Source organism: Lepus europaeus, chromosome 1 (genome assembly GCF_033115175.1).
Source record: "Lepus europaeus isolate LE1 chromosome 1, mLepTim1.pri, whole genome shotgun sequence".
Taxonomy (NCBI): domain Eukaryota; kingdom Metazoa; phylum Chordata; class Mammalia; order Lagomorpha; family Leporidae; genus Lepus; species Lepus europaeus.
In genome coordinates, this window is record NC_084827.1 from 66,462,025 (window position 1) to 66,478,713 (window position 16,689).

A 16,689-nucleotide genomic window follows, 5' to 3' on the forward strand; every position below is an offset into this window, starting at 1 on the left:
GAGCTGGTTCAGTGTTTCAGAGCACCATCCCGAAGCCCAAGGTATTTACCAAGGCCCGCCCACCGGTGACTATCTTATGCACCGGCCACATGTTGAAGAAAATGAGCTGTGTTCCCTGCCCTCACGGAACTAGAATTCGTTAACCTGCTATGTATTAGACCTTGTCCTGGGTTTTGAGGAGATGGCTCATAGTATATTAGTCTCAAGAAGTTTATGAGTTAGTGGGGAAGAGACAAAAATAAGTAAACAGAAAAACTGAAGTTGTGGGGAAAAAATGTTAGGAAGGAAACCGTATCAGAGAAGACCCCTCCTTTAGGCCGGCTTATCAGCAGAGGCCTCTCCGTGAGCGGGACAGCCTGGCTGAGATCTAAAGCGAGAGAGAGGAAAGGTGCTCTCTCTAGGGCATTGCCCTCTGTCTCCGCAGTCTAGGTGGAGCCAAACACTGGCTTGATTTCTCTCACTGCAAGCACCTCTAGATGATAACGGCTTCCTGGACCCATCTCTTTGTTCTCCCCCACCGCCTCTATTGAGGGAATGTCCTTGTGCTAGTCTAGGAGATGTAAGTGGCAGTGCAGTAAGTGGGTTAATGCTCCTGTCTGTGGTTTGATGAGTGCTTCCTTGACCCCTAGTTCCTTAGTGAGTTAGAGATGAGCAGGAAGTGGAGAAGTGTGTGAGTCCTGGACGCCTAAGGCGGAGGGTTCAGGGTGGTGTCTGGCCGGCCAGCCCCGCCTCCGGAGTTTCTTTTGGTCCACATCAGAAAATTCCACCTAGACCCCCCCTGCTTTTGGCATTTCCATTTCTATCTTTAGGTATGCCCATTCCAGGCTGGCATTCCTTAGAGCCCTGTGCTCCATCAGAACTGAGTGCTGGAGCCCCTCTTGTGGGGGGCATACGCTTGGACCCCACAGCTCCCTCTGGTTGGCCTGCTTCTCTCACCTGGTGTTACCTCTCTGGCCACATGTCAATTTGTTTGATTAAGAATCACCATAGGGCTGGTGCTGTGGCATAGCAGGTTAAAGCCTGGTCTGCAGTGCCGGCATCCCATATGGGCTCTGGTTCGGGTCCCTGCTGCTCCACTTCTGACCCAGCTCTTTTCTCTGGCCTGGTAAAGTAGCAGAGGATGGCCACCAAGTCCTTGGGCCCCTGTACCCACATGGGAGACCCAGAGGAAGCTCCTGGTTCCTGGCTTTGGATCAGTGTAGCTCCAACCATTGTGGCCATCTGAGAAGGAACCAGCAGATGGAAGACCTCTCTCTCTCTCTCTCTCTCTCTCTCTCTGCCTCTGCCTCTGCCTCTGCCTCTGCCTCTAACTCTGCCTTTCAAATATATACATATATATATATATATACACACATATATATATTATATATAAAGAAAGAATCACTGTAAGTGGTCTTTGTTTTATGTTTTAATATTTTTTTTCATATAGATCTCCATTTTCCCTGACACTGGTTATTAAGGAGATCGTCTTTTTCCTGATGTGTGTTCTTGACACTTTTACTGAAGGTACATTGGCTGTACATATGTGATTCCATTTCTGGGTTTTCCAGATTGTTCCATTGGGCTACGTGTCTCTTTTGGTTTGCCCATACCATGCAGTTTTGATTTCTGTAGCTTTATAGTATATTTTTGCAGTATTACGATGCTTATAGCTTTGTTCTTTTTGCTCAAGAAGGCTTTTGCTATTCGGGGATTGTTTCCCATTTCTGTGAAGAATATCACTGGGGTTTTGATGGGGAGAGGAGTGCATTATGTGTGCCTGGGGCCTGCCTGCAGCAAGTATGACAGCTTGTGCTGAGCTGGATGAGTCCAAAAGGGCACCCAGGGAATGGTCCACCCTCGTCAGACCCCAGCACTGGCTGCAAACAACCTCTGTTTCGGAAATCACCACCAGAGTATGCGCTGTGATGAGTGTACTTCTCTTAGTGACTGGGTGTTTGCCTGTGCTTGGAATACCTGCTAGTAGGCACTCACATGCTTGTAATGTAAGTGGATAAATTATGTTTTCGTTTTTGGTGGACGTTTGACCTCTTCAAGGTAAATGTACGTAAAAAGCACATTTCCCGGGGTCGGTCTTTGGCCTAGCAGGCAAGTTGCTGGTTAGGTTGCCCATATCCTGCATCGGAGTACCTGGATTCTGTTCCCTGCTCTGTCCATTGCAGACCTTGGGAGGCAGAGGTAATGGCTAAAGTAACTGGGTTCCTAGCACTTGTATGGGAGACCTGGATCGGGTTCCAAGCTTAAAGCTTGAACCTTGACCACTATAAATATCTGGGGAGTGAACCATCAGATAGGAATCAGTCTCTCTCTCTTTCCCCCATCTGCCCCCATCTTTCTCTCTTCTCTGTCTCTATAGTAACTAAATAAATTAATTCAGATGTGTAAATTTATTTGTTTAGTTTTTTTAATAGCTAACACATTAATGTGGGTTTAAGATCAAAATATACAATAACATTGGAAAGCCTCTTTTTTTCTTTCTAACCGGTGCCCGTGCCCACCTCCTCACGCAGGTACAAGCAATTGCAAACACGTACTCATGTTCTTATCACACCCTTGTTACTCAAAGGAGCGCTTCTGAACAATTGCGTCCTTCTGACACTCCTTCCCCTTGACATACTGGAAGATCATCTATTAAGTGGAGAGCTTCCCCCCCTTTTTTTACCACTTGAAATATTCATTTCATTGTTTGGGCATATTATAAGTTACTCAACAAGCACTTCAGTGTAGGCCACTGGGGTTTGTCTGAGCGTTCACTTCTGTGTACAGTGCTGCTGTTAGTACCCTTGTGTGTGTGTCGTTTCAAACACATGTGTGCGTGCTCCATACTTCTCTTTGATGAATTCCCAAGGTGAAATGGCTCAATCAAGAGGTATATGCTTATGTAATTTTGATATATAGTCAAGTTGCCCACTGTAGGGCTTATGCTATCAAATGTTATTAATTAATTAATTAAATACTTGTGGGGACCTGTGTATGGCACAGTGGGTTAAGCCACTGCTTGTGATGCTTACATTCCACATGGGCGCCGGTTTGAGTCCTGGCTGCTCTGTTTCTATCCAGCTCCCTGCTAACATGCCTGGGAAAGCAATGCATGGTGTGGTCCAAGTGCTTGGGCCCCTGCCACCCATACAGGAGCCCAGGGTGGAGTTCCTGACTCCTGGCTTTGGCCTGGCCCAGACTTGGCTGTTATGACTCTTTGGGAGAATCAACCAGCAGATAGACGATCTCTCTCATTCTCTCTCTCTCTCTCTCTCTCTCTCTCTCCACTGCCTTTCAGTTAAATACATAAATATATCTTTTTTTTTAAAAGATTTATTTATTTATTTATTTATTTGAAAGTCAGAGTTACACAGAGAGAGGAGAGGCAGAGAGAGACAGAGTCTTCCGTCCACTGGTTCACTCTCCAATTGGTCGCAGTGGCCGGAGCTGTGCCAATCTGAAGCCAGGAGCCAGGAGCTTCTGGGTCTCCCACGTGGGTGCAGGGGCCCAAGGATTTGAGCCATCTTCTACTGCTTTCCCAGGCCATAGAAAAGACTGGATTTGGGAAACAAACCAGTGCCTATATGGAATGCTGGCACTGCAGGTGGAGGCTTTACCCACTACACCACAGTGTCAGCCCCACAAAAATACATCTTTTTAAAAAATATATAATGGGGAGAGCGGCAAGATGGCGGAATAGGAAGGAAGCACATTGATAGTTCGTCAAGACACACGTTAATATAAGTGGAGATACTGCAGGGTCAAGGAAGAGTAGGGGAAGAAACAGCAGAGGAAACTCTTCCGGAACTAGTGATTCACAGTGGACCTGCGTGGAGAGCGTGGGAGCCCAAGTTCGGGACAGCAGCGGCAGACTCAACGCACCAGCGCTGGAACGCGAGGTGAGCCGAACCTCCATAGCCCGAGACACCAGCGGGCAAGCGGAAAGAGGAGGCTAGAGGGAACGAGGCTTGAAACTCCGTGGGGAAAAGTTCACCAGGCTAACTAGAAGAGAGAGAGGAAAAAAAAAAGTGACCGATACGGACACGAGTCTCTCTCTCTCCGCTCACCTCTCAAAGGCGAGCAAGACAAAGAGCAGGCGCCATTTTGGACATACGTCATAAGCAGGGCGACCTCAGGTCTGCACCGGCCCTGAGCCTAGCAGAAAAACCTGACTCTGGGGGGAGGGGTGAAATAACTAGAGATTAGCATCTAACTTGGCAACCCAGTGGGAGACTGCAGGAGAATTGGAGCCCACACTGAGGGCAGCAGAGATTCCCTGTGTGGTCCTTGGGAAAGAGCTTCCAATCTCTGGCTCCTGTGGGTATATCATTTGCCTGCTAATTACTACCTCCAATTACGTTCAGCTGTGCGGAATTACTTCCCTTTTGAATCAAAAAAAGAGAGATTTACCACGCCTAACCTGGGAGTGTCATCTTTGACACACCCTCAGCCCTGAGGAACCAAACACAGCTCTCAGTCCACACTCATCTCAAGCCTCTAAGGCTCCACCGAAAGCAGACAGTCCACTTAATAAGGAGCCATAGTGTAACAAGAAAAAACACCACAGTGAAGAAACCAAATATCTCCAACATGCCAAACAACAAACGCAAAAACCAAGCTAACAAGAACAAGGAAGACACTATGACGCCCCCAAATGAAAAAGACACCCCAATTCAAGATTATGAAGATGATGAGATCGAAGAAATGCAAGAAGCGGATCTCAAAAAATTGCTAAGAACATTAAGAACTTCTCAAAAACAAATTCTTGAACCACAGAAATCCTTCATGGACAAGATAGAAAATCTCTCTCATGAAAATGAAATATTAAGGAGGAATCAAAATGAAATGAAACAACTAGTGGAACAAGAAACTCTGATAGTGACGAGAAATCATAATGAAATGAAGAATTCAATAGATCAAATGACAAACACATTAGAGAGCCTTAAAAACAGAATGGGCGAAGCAGAAGAGAGAATATCGGACTTAGAAGACAGAGAACAGGAAAGGAAACAGGCAAACCAAAGAAAAGAAGAAGAAATCAGAAATCTAAAAAATATTGTCGAGAATCTACAGGATACTATTAAAAAACCCAACATTCGAGTTCTAGGAGTTCCTGAAGGCATGGAGAGGGAGAAAGGATTAGAAGGCATTTTCAGTGAGATACTAGCAGAAAATTTCCCAGGTTTGGAGAAGGACAGAGGCATCTTAGTACAGGAAGCTTATAGAACCCCTAATAAACATGACCAAAAGAGATCCTCACCACGACATGTTGTAATCAAACTCACCACAGTGAAACACAAAGAAAAGATCCTAAAATGTGCAAGAGAGAAACGTCAGATTACTCTTAGAGGATCTCCAATTAGACTCACAGCAGACTTCTCATCAGAAACCCTACAAGCTAGAAGGGAATGGCGAGACATAGCCCAGGTACTAAGAGAGAAAAACTGCCAGCCCAGAATACTATATCCTGCAAAGCTCTCATTTGTGAATGAAGGTGAAATTAAGACTTTTCATAGCAAACAGAAACTGAAAGAATTTGTTGCCACTCATCCTGCCCTGCAAAAGATGCTTAAAGATGTGTTACACACAGAAACACAGAAACATGGTCACCAATATGAAAGAAGGTAAAGGAAGGAAACCTCACAGCAAAAGATCACAGGAAGCTCAATTTATCTTTGACATAGAATTAAACTCTAATGCTCTGTTAAAGCAATGTGTTAAAGTAATCTATTGTGTTCTCTTGATGTCTGTTAAATTCTAATTGTTCAAAAACAGCTGAATTTTTATTAAGAGCTATGGGTTATGTAAATATGTGCTTATCTTCAAAGATTTGAATAATCACCTTGTAACAAGATCAAATTTGGTCTATGAGTTTATAATTTTAAACATGGCGACTTAAAGTCTTTTGTCATCCACAGTTATATATGATTTGCTGCTCATAAAACTAAAGCGTTGTTGGTTCTGTGTGTAGCTGTCCTCCTATGGGTTCCTATGGACTTTTTCCAGCCACTTCCATTGTATTCAGTACTTTGGGATGGCTCTGTAAACAGATGAAGCCAATAATGTATTAACAGTACCAACTGAGAGAAAGTATGGTTAACTGAGGTTACTAAAAAAGCAATTCAAATCAATTGGCAATCTACAAAAAGAGTTAAAGATTTTAAAAGCTATTATTAAAAACGCTATATTGGTCTATTATGCTATGTTAAATGTGTGTACATATTGTATGTCCACATGGGGAAATTTTATTAAGAGTCTTATTTTAAATGGCTTATAGATAAGATTGTCCATAAATTTAAGCTGCTAAAATCAATCAAAGATACATTTTAATTTGAGTGACCTGAATCTATGTATCATATGTTTTAAACTTGTAGGTAGAAAGAAACTAAAAACATTTTATATGGTTGTGCTTAAGTTTGCTGGTTAAACAAACTACACCATGTTAGATATTTAAGAGGTATTTTCAAATACATGATTCTTAAAATTTATAGAAGGCATTGGACCTTCTGGTAAATGTTTTCTTAAGTTGTTATCTAATGGTTGAAACTGTTTGCTAAGTATTCATGTGATATTGCTATTGTCAGCAAGCGATCTAGGACTTGCTCCCTCATTTCTCTATTCTAAGCCCAACTTGTTCTTTCATTTCTCTATTCTCTTCAAGATAGGAAACTAAATCTATTATGAAGGAATCTGTAGGACGCACAATTTAATCTTTAGACCTTATAAAAGAGATGGCTAACATTTTTCTGTAATAGCATAGCCAAAATAAGAACTTAAATAATAATCTCATAGCTAGATTCACTTCGCCATCAGCGAAGTATACAGTAAGTAGAAAAAACCTCCCTTTCAGACCAAAGGGAAAGAAAGTTTTAAAGTGAGAATATAATTTTCCTCATGGGCATTGTCTACCTTAGAAAAACTACTACAGAACATGCCTGTGACTATAGACTTGTAGTTCAGGCCACCGAAGATTAGAGATGGGACACGGGCACTCCCTTGACTTGCATCCTCTGGTCTGCTTTAACACAAACCAGGAGGAAAAGAAAGCTAGGCATCAGAAGCAATGGGTGGCAGGCCTATTAATGGCTGATCTATACAGTGATCTGCCCTCAAGGAGACCCAACAGGCCAGTCCACTGCAGTGGCTTTCAATGAGGTAAGCCTGGGCTTCAGCAGAAGTCAGCTTGTGAAGAGCCCTGGCAGCTCTGCCAAGAGTTGGATCACTGGAAATGGACCTGCCCTGGAGTCGAAGGATGCCCAGGTCAGAGCCACAGATCTTATTGGCTCTAAGCTGAAAAGCCCTTCACTCAGCCCAACTTCCAAAGGGACCACTGCAGCTGAGGGTGAGGTCAAGTAGGGTCAGCAACATTGCAGGCAGAACTGTAAATTTCTTGTTAGAGTTGCCACCTGCCTTTACCTGGCCAGCTCTCCTCCCAGGCCAACCAAGTAATGAAAGTCAACAGAGTGCCTTCCCCTAGGAGGTTCACACCTCCCTTAGGATATATCCCATGTGAAGAGATAGATAGGTCTGGGCCTCTTAACTTACAAGGCCTAAAGCCCACCAGATTATTATCAAGCCCCTTCTATCAGGTTCTATTTGCCTCTCAATCAGAAAACTTAATTGTAGCTTAGACAGCACCTTTCTTAGCTCCTCTAAGAATGACTCTGTCCTTTGTTCTAGACCCTGTCTAGCGTACTTGGGCCTCATTCCTTTGTAATCATAACCTCTACTCTACCACCAATGGCTCTACTCCCAACATGTGTGTACTGATGGTCCTCTTCCCCACTTAATGCTGTATAATTGTTCAAACCTGGTTAATGCCACTCTTAGGATCATTGGTTACTATTCTCACTCTGTCTTTTATGACCTTGTCTAAATATGATCAGAGTCGGCAAACTTGGAAGGCTTCCATAGCCTTGGCAACTCATGACGACAGCCTAGGGTGGTTACTGGCACCATAAACTAGAGTGTCAATTTGTTAGGTCAACAACAGGAGCCACTGTGCACTTGCTCCTCATGTGGGATCTCTGTCCTTAATATGCTGTACATTGTGATTTAATGCTATAACTAGTACTCAAACAGTATGTTTCACTTTGTGTGTCTATGTGGGTGCAAACTGTTGAAACCTTTATACTAAATTGATCTTCTGTATATAAAGAGAATTGAAAATGAATCTTGATGCAAATGGAAGGGGAGAGGGAGCGGGAGAGGGGAGGGTTGCGGGTGGGAGGGAAGTTATGGGAGGGGAAAGCCACTGTAATCCATAAGCTGTACACTGGAAATTTATATTCATTAAATAAAAGTTAAAAAAAAAAATAAACCAAAAAAAAAAAAAAAATAAAAAATATATAATGGAAGAGAAGACCCCATTTGTAACAGCAAAACAAAAATTAATATTAGTACTTGAAATATATTTTAAATAGAATATTTGCCTTGTCTTTGTTGTTGAGTCAGAGGAGTTATTTTGTAGGTTATCTGAATTCTGATAATAGTAGTAAGGTTTTTTTCTAGACCATTGGTTCTCATTAATAGCCAAAGATCCTCAAGATGTTCTCATAAACTGAACATCCGCTATATAGAAAACAAGTACTATCTCACACATGTGTAAAATATATTTCACATGTACAGAGATCCTGCTGTATTTAGTACAATACCAGTTCTTTGGTAGTGTTACTGAATTCTTCCTTCAGTTACTGACAACTCAACACGTTACTGACGGTCTGTTGTTTTAGGTGACCCTTAGATTTTCATGGTGGGGTAACTTCATTTTGTTTTCAATCAGTATTGTCAAAGCAGCATAATCTGCATATTTAGAAAAACAAAGCTAAAAGATTATGTATAGCCTATGAATATCTATTAAAATATCTTATAGTAACCATAGTCTTTCTTTTTTAGATGTCCCTTTAAGGACCAGCCTGCCACCACCATTCAGAAATTATAAATATGGTAACCAGTCTTTTGTTTTCTTTTAAAATGTATATTAATATAATTTCGCATTATTTTTTTGTTGCTATGACTTCTAATTTGGCTTTTAAAAATGAACTGACTAGCTACACCTAAAAACTGACTTGGAACTTTATGTAGGAATTAGACATTTTCTGTTGTCAAAGACAACTCTAATAGCAACATATTGGTGAGAAGTGGTATGTTTGGCAAAACGGTCTAAAATGGGTTTATTTGCCAGGTAATCAGAGAAGGAAAAGTGGTTAAAGATGAAGACTTAAAAGAATAGGCTTAATAATTGAAATGCCAATGACTTGAGCATGTTCAATAGCAGTTTTGCATGTTGTGACCAGTGATTTAAAAATGCAGTAATAAGGCCAGAAGCTAGGTGCCATTTCCTGGGATAAAGACAGTATGGTTTCTAACCCTCAGGGCAGTGACACTCACCAGACTTCACTTAAAGTTACAATGCACCTAATAAATATTTCTGTTAATCAGTGCAGTTAATTTAAAGTGTAAGATTTTTTTTTTTTCATATTGGATCACTTTTTGGAGTAACTATTCTTTCTGTTTTCATTTGATAGAGAGCATCTTATGACTTAAAACCCTTTGAAGACACAATCTTGAACAAGTATATACATTAAAAAAAAAGATTTTATTTATTTGACAGGCAGAGTTAGACAGTGAGAGAGACAGAGAGAAAGGTCTTCTTTCCGTAGGTTTACTCCCCAAATGACTGCCACGGCCGGAGTTATGCCAATCCGAAGCCAGGAGCCAGATGCTTCCTCCTGGGTCCTGCACTCCCATGGAAGAGGAGCAACCGGGACTAGAACCGGTGCCCATATGGGATGCTGGCACCGCAGGCAGAGGATTAAGCTAGTGCACCACAGTGCCGGCCCCAAATATATGCATTTTAATAACCAGAGACTGGGACTGTCATTGTGGCATAGCAGGTTAAGCCTCTACCTAAGATGCTGGCATCCCCTATGAGTGCTGGTTTGAATCCCTGCTGCTCCACTTCCCATCTAGCTCCCTGCTAATGGCCTGGGAAAGCCACCCAGTGGGAGGCCCAGATGAAGCTCCTGGCTCCTGGCTTCGGCCCAGCCCAGCCCTGCCCCAACATTGCGGCCAGTTGTTGAATGAACTAGTGGTTGGAAGATCCATCTCTATCTGTCTCCTTCTCTCTCTCTGTAACTTTGCTTTTCAAATGAAATAAGTAAATCTTAAAAAAATGACCAGAGACTAATTGTGAGGTCATGAGAGGTAGGCAAGCAGAAGTTGAAGGCGCTGAGTGTAAAGCACTTTGGTTTACTGGACTTAAAGAATTTACCTACACAATACTGAGTAAGAGAAAGGACTAAGCAATGCCCAGTTAAGGCAAATACGAAACTTCTCAGTTGTGGTTATGATGACTTTTAAAGTAGAATGCCCTGAAATACAGCTTTAAACCTGAATCAAACTACACATTCCATTCCATTTCAGATTAGAGTAGTTCCATGTGGTTTCCTTTTTTTTTTTTTCTTAAGGTTTTTATTTGTTTACTTGAGAGGTGGAGCTACAGACAGAGAGAGGGAGAGACAGGGATAAAGGTCTTCCATTTGCTGGTTCACTTCCCAAATGACAGCAATAGCTGGAGTTGGGTAGATCCGAAGCCAGGACCCAGGAGCTTCCTCCGGATCTCCCATGCAGGTGCAGGGGCCCAAGCACTTGGGCCATTCTCCACTGCCCTCCTGGGCCCTATGCAGAGAGCTAGATGGGAAGAGGAACAGCCGGGACACGAACTGGTGCCGCTATGAGATGCTGGCACCACAGGCAGAGGGTTAGCCAGTGAACCCCAGCACCGCCCCCATGGTTTCCCTTTGGCATGGTGTGTGCATGTGTGTCTGTAAGCCACTTCGTGTTCCATGTAAGTGTTTTTGAAAGATGAACTTTAAGGCTGGCACTGCGGCTCTCTTGGCTAATCCTCCTCCTGTGGCATTGGCACCCTAGGTTCTAGTCCCAGTTGGGGCTTCAGATTCTGTCTCGGTTGCTCCTCTTCCAGTCCAGCTCTCTGCTGTGGCCCGGGAAGGCAGTGGAGGATGGCCCAAGTCCTTGGGCCCTGCACCCGCATGGGAGACCAGGAGGAAGCACCTGGCTCCTGGCTTCGGATCGGTGCAGTGCGCCGGCCGTAGCAGCCATTTGGGGGGTGAACCAACAGAAAAAGGAAGATCTTTCTCTCTCTCTCTCTCTCTCTCTCTCTCTCTCTCTCTCTCTAACTCTGCCTAAATATATATATAAAGATGAACTGAACTTTAGCTAATGAAGGCACAAGAGAGTGTTTGTGTTGTGAAGCATCATCATGGTAGATAGTATACCCTTTATTGTTTATTTGCTTTCTTAAAGATTTATTTTATTTATTTGAAAGGCAGAGTTACAGAGAGAGAAAAAGAGAAAGATCTCTCTTTCATCCACTGGTTCATTCCCCCAATGGCCACAAGGCTAGGCCAGGCTGAAACCAGGAGCCAGGAACCTCTTTCGGGTCTTCCATGTGGGTGCAGGAGCCCAGGGACCTGGGCCATTTTCTGCTGCTTTCCCAGGTGCATTAGCAGGGAGCTGGCTGGGAAGTGGGGCAGCTGGCACCCATATGGGATGCTGGTGCTACAGGCGGCAGGTTTACCAGTTACACCACAATGCCACCCCTGATAATGTACCTTTTAGTTGATTCCATCTTAGTAACATCCTTCTGTCCTAGTGTTTCTGTGCTATTCAGATGAATTGGCAGAAAAAGTGAGTACATTTGTCTATGAAGATGTTATCCAGCCACTGGACTTCAAGTAGCTCTTTGTCTGAGTTTGGCTCTTGGCCTCTTTGCTGCTTTGTGTCCAGTGAGAAAAGCCAAAGTGTTGCCTTTTTCACCTGCCCTTGTCACCCAGTATTGCTCCATAGTCAGGGTGTCAGGGAGTGGGAAGGGTACAGGGTCAAATTTCAGTTTCCATAGTTACTGCCCTGGGGCAAGGGCTTGGTTCTCTTGGCCACCCAGAGCCTGGGAGTTCTCAGAGCCCCTTCCTCTGGTATAATTGGGATCCATATCTATTACTGATTTGCCACGTGTGCTACTTTTCTTTAAATCCTTATTGCAAATGCACACAGATGCTGATGGCTGTACAGTGTGGGGCTGCTAATTCCTGGGTGTTTCCTAAAGCGTGTGGAATCAGATTAAACAATGCATGCGCCAGCTCATTAAATGTTGCCAAATATATTGTTTTTATTTTTATAAGGTTGCTTCCCATGGGGAATTTGCGTGAAGGAAACATTGTCCACTGATGTCTTTGTTAATAACCAGGATTTTCTTTTTTGAAGAAGTAAAACCAAGTGAGGGAGACAGGGACATTAACAGTATCTTTTGCTGGGCTTGTCATTTCTCCTCTCTTCTCTCTTCTCAGGTCTCACCAATTATAGTCAAGGAAAAAAAAAAAACCCAGTGGAAATTTTTATTCAAGCCATTTTTTTTCTGCTAAAAATGTAACCTTGTTATTTGTGAATTCGCCAAGCCTGTTAAAGCACAGCTATTTCTAATTTAAAGGCTTATTATCAAAACATATAGAACATGATTAATATTTAATAAGGTCAAACTGCAGTTTTGCAGGTGGATTATAACAGACTAGCCTCCTTTTATTAAAAAAATGGCCTGTTGGCTTCTGTAAGTTGTCTCAGATAATAAGCTGATGCCTATTTTTTTAGTGAAGGTAAGAGTACAGTAGATAACTCCATTTAACAGATAACCCAAGAGTCACATTTGTTTTCTTATGTACACTGTAAGTTTATTTTGAGCAGTTGCATCATATTTGCAGTCCAGTTTGTGTATTTTGCTTAGGTTTGTTTTATTTTTTAAGAATTAAGGGTTATAGTGTTACAGTTGTGTTGACCTTTTATTAAAAATTGAAATAGGTTTTTGAAAGCTGACAATTTAAAAGGATGGATAATTCAGAATACTAATTTTTTTTTTAGGATTGTGTTATTTATATTTGAAAGGCAGAATTACAGAGAGGCAGAGGCAGAGGCAGAGGCAGAGAGAGAAAGAGAAAGAGAGAGAGAGAAATAGAAGTCTTCCATCCACTGGTTTACACCCCAAATGGTTGCAACAGCTGGAGCTGTGCCTATCTGAAGGCAGGAGCCAGGAGCTTCTTCCGTGTCTCCCATGCGGGTGCAGGAGCCCAAGGACTTGGGTCATCTTCTCTTTGCCCAGGCCATAACAGAGAGCTGGATTGGAAGTGGAGCAGCCAGAACATGAACCAATACCCTTATGGGATGCCGACGTTTCAGGCGGCAGCTTTACCTGCTACACCACAGCACTGGCCCTTGGAATACTAGCTCTTAACTGGACTGGTACCCCATTTATATTGTGAAAACATGCAGTATAGATCTGTTACTGCCTTTTATTTTATTTATTTATTTATTTTTTTGCTTTTAGGAATTGTAATTTTAAAATTTTTAATGGGTAAACATGTAACACTTGTATATTTTTAGGGGGTCTAATTCAGCTTTTCCTTATCTTTTCTTTGTGTTTGGGGTATACCAGCTCATTGCTTCCAATTCTTTATACAGAATGTTATTTTATATCCTCATGAGGCATGAAGTCTCCCTACTGTGCAGTAAAAAAAAAAAAAAAAAAAGAGAGAGAGAAAAAGAAAAGAGCCTGTAAGGTCTGTTTTCATACCATATTAATGTTGGAATTCGTTGTTATAGTGTGATTGCTGGAAATGAATTTTAGCTTACGGTTGAGCATTTATTCAGATATAATACACTGTAATCATAACACACTAATTGAATGGTTCAATAAAATCTAATTAAGAACTGGAACCTTGCTGAATTTAAACCTGTTGAATGGCTTCATCTCTTATGTAATTAAGGGCTGGTTATTGCAGAATTAGAATTTTACAAAAGTGCAGCAAAATTACCTGTTGGAGAAGCACAGTGTGCCTGACTCCAAGATAAACAGATTAGGGAGTGGAGTTGGTTTGAGTAAAGGAGATTAGTGGCTGTGAGCCGGTGCAATATTTGAAAACCAGGAGGCAGATATGTTAGTATTCTCAAGGCTTTAGCTGCCTTGCTAGGATTACCAGTGATCCAAGATGATGTTTGGATTTGAGAGAGGTAACACCTTTTTCATTATGATTATTTGCCCTTCTGTCACCATATCTATTCTGAGAGATTAGCTTAGATGTTTTTAAACTATTTTTGCTAGCGTCTGCCTTAATTTAAGACCTTTTTTTTACATTATTTATTCCTCCTTTAGTGAAGAGAGAGGGCTGTGACTTGCTTGTCTTCTAGGCTGAGGGGAGGTACGCTGTGTTGACTTCGGGTTGAGGCACAGACAGTTGTACCAAGAACCCAAGGCTTTAACCACCTTTGTCCTTTCACCTTCAATTTTAGCGACTTGCAGAAGTGATTTTTCTTTTACCGCATACCAGATTTCTAAGTCACTCTGGTCCTAAGGCAGAGACTGAAATTTCTCAATTTCACAGCTGCCCTCTGTCTCACTTTAATAATTGGAAATGAAATTTTAAGAATTATCTGTGTAAAGACACTCTGCTTTTTTCTTCCAGATAAACTAAAGATTATTCATCAAGCACATAAGTCAAAGGTAAGTTCCCGATGTCCATTGTAGATCGAATTGGTGAATTAGTGAATGAACATATGTATGTCTAAAATAGTTTCCATTATGATAGTGTTTTCTATTTTGTAGGCACCCTTTTACTGCCTTATTTTTTTAAAAAAAGAATTATTTTCTTTATTTTGAAAGACAGAGGAGTTACAGAAAGAAGTAGCGTGAGAGTGAGAGCAAGAGCGAGAGCTCTTCCATTCTGCTGGTTCATTCCCCAAATGACCAAAATGGCCAAAGCTGAGCTGATATGATCTGAAGCCAGAAGCCAGGAGCTTCTTCCAGGTCTCCCATGCAGGTGCAGGGGCCCAAGGAATTGGGTCATCTTCTTCTGCTCTCCCAGGCCATAGCAGAGAGCTGGATTGGAAGAGGAGCATCCAGGACTTGAACTGGCGCCCACGTGGGATGCCAGCGCTGCAGGCTGGGGCTTTAACCCGCTGTGCCACAGCGCCAGCCCCATTCTGCCTTACTTTTAAGCTAAGTCATATCCCTGCTTTTAAAAAGTCTTAATTTATTTTTTAAAGACTTATTTTATTTACCTGAAAAGCAGACTTACAGAGCGAGAGAGAGAGCTAGTCAGAGAAAGAGAGAGAGATCTTTCATCAGCTGTTTCACTCCCTAAATGGCCCTGACTGCCAGGGCTGGGCCAGGCCAAAGCCAGGAGCTGGAAACTCCATCCACGTCTCCCAAATGCGTGGCAGGGCCAAGTACTTGGGCCATCCTCCACTCCTTTCCCAGGTGCATTAGCAGGGAGCCGGATTGTAAGTGGAGTAGCTGAAACTTGAACTCATATGGGATGCTGGTGTTGCAGGTAGTGACTTAACCTACTGTGCCATAACAGCAGCCCCTAAAAAGTGTTAATTTTTAAAAAGAAAAGCATACCATATGTTGTTTATCAAGCAAATATTTACCATAAAACAAGTGTACAACTTAGTAAATTCAGGTTTCATGTAAAGGAAACCACTTATTAATGGCAGCTGAGTCTCTTTGATTGTCTTAATTCTGCAGTAATGGAAAAACCAACAGCAGGTACTGAGGGTCTGTGAGTTCTGAACGGACTCTGCGTGTGGAAGGGAAGGCCAGGGTGGTGGCTCTGGGGAGCAAACCTCCCAGTTCCACAGAGGGCAGGGCCTGTCATCCTCAGTGCCGTCCCCAAACAGAGCTGTTTATTTTCATGTGTACCCTGTGTTCGCCGTTCTGTTTCTTGCTTTGTTGGAGAAATGTTTCTATGAAGCCACACTCAAAGGTGTGCTTCTTGTCAGGAAGGCTGATCGCTTCTCGTGGCTCTCAGTGGCCTTGGCTCATGTGGCTGTAGACTCAGTGCAGCAAGCCTGCTCTGTCACATAAACCACTCAAGGACAGCATGTGCGTCCTCCTGTCCCGGATGCCCGTCACAGTGCCCGGCTTAGAGGCGTCTTTCCATAACACGCTTTGAATGAAGTATTCACTTATGAATTCTTTTTGTTTCATTCTGTTCTCGAGTCCTAGGTGCCCTCCACAAGCTTGATCAGCTTTCAAATGCCTGTATGCCACAGATTACAAAGAGCCCGTGAGAGGCTGGCTGTGGCCTGTGGATTAGTGACTTTGCGTCTTTTGGTAGATGCAACCTTGACAAATGCTCACAACGTCGAGCTCACACATGTCTGGGGCTGTGTTGTGGAGTCTGTCCTTTCTGTGGGTACAAGAATGTGCCGCTCCTGCGTGTGGTCACAGAATTCATCCATTTTTCTCTTCTTTGAGCAATGAATGTTTTTACTGTAGTTCCTAAACTGTAGAGAATAGGAACTGTGATATTTTACAGTGTACTATATATATAAATATATATATATATATACAGTATACTAAATATATAATGAAGTTAAAATAAGACAATAAGCTCTTTCAAAAGCTTCTAAAACAAAGTGTGTTTGTTTTTGGCCATTCAACGTTGCATTCTTTTTTATTATCTCCCTCCCTTGTTCTCTTCTTTCCTACCTTGCATAGAGAGAAGGAAAGATCTTCCATCTGCTGGCTCACTCCCCCAAGTGCCTGCAACAGCCAAGGCTAGATCAGGTCAAAGTCAACAACCTGGAACTCCATCCTGGTTCCCTCTGTGGACAATGGGGACCCAAGTCCTTGGCCATCTG

At 42.6% G+C, this 16,689-nt stretch overlaps 1 protein-coding gene across 3 annotated transcripts in view; it reads left to right on the forward strand.

The window, feature by feature from the left end:
• The window catches only part of C1H2orf76 (chromosome 1 C2orf76 homolog), an 84,968-nt gene that overhangs the window by 40,306 nt on the left and 27,973 nt on the right, over nt 1–16,689 (forward strand). For all 3 annotated transcript variants that reach the window (XR_009865217.1, XR_009865201.1, XM_062184745.1), the window contains exons 4-5: nt 8,875–8,925; nt 14,508–14,545. Coding sequence is in view for 1 of the 3 variants with exons in the window: in XM_062184745.1 (XP_062040729.1) it covers nt 8,875–8,925; nt 14,508–14,545 (89 nt within the window). In the remaining 2 variants the exon portion in view is untranslated. The remainder of the gene's footprint in view (nt 1–8,874; nt 8,926–14,507; nt 14,546–16,689) is intronic.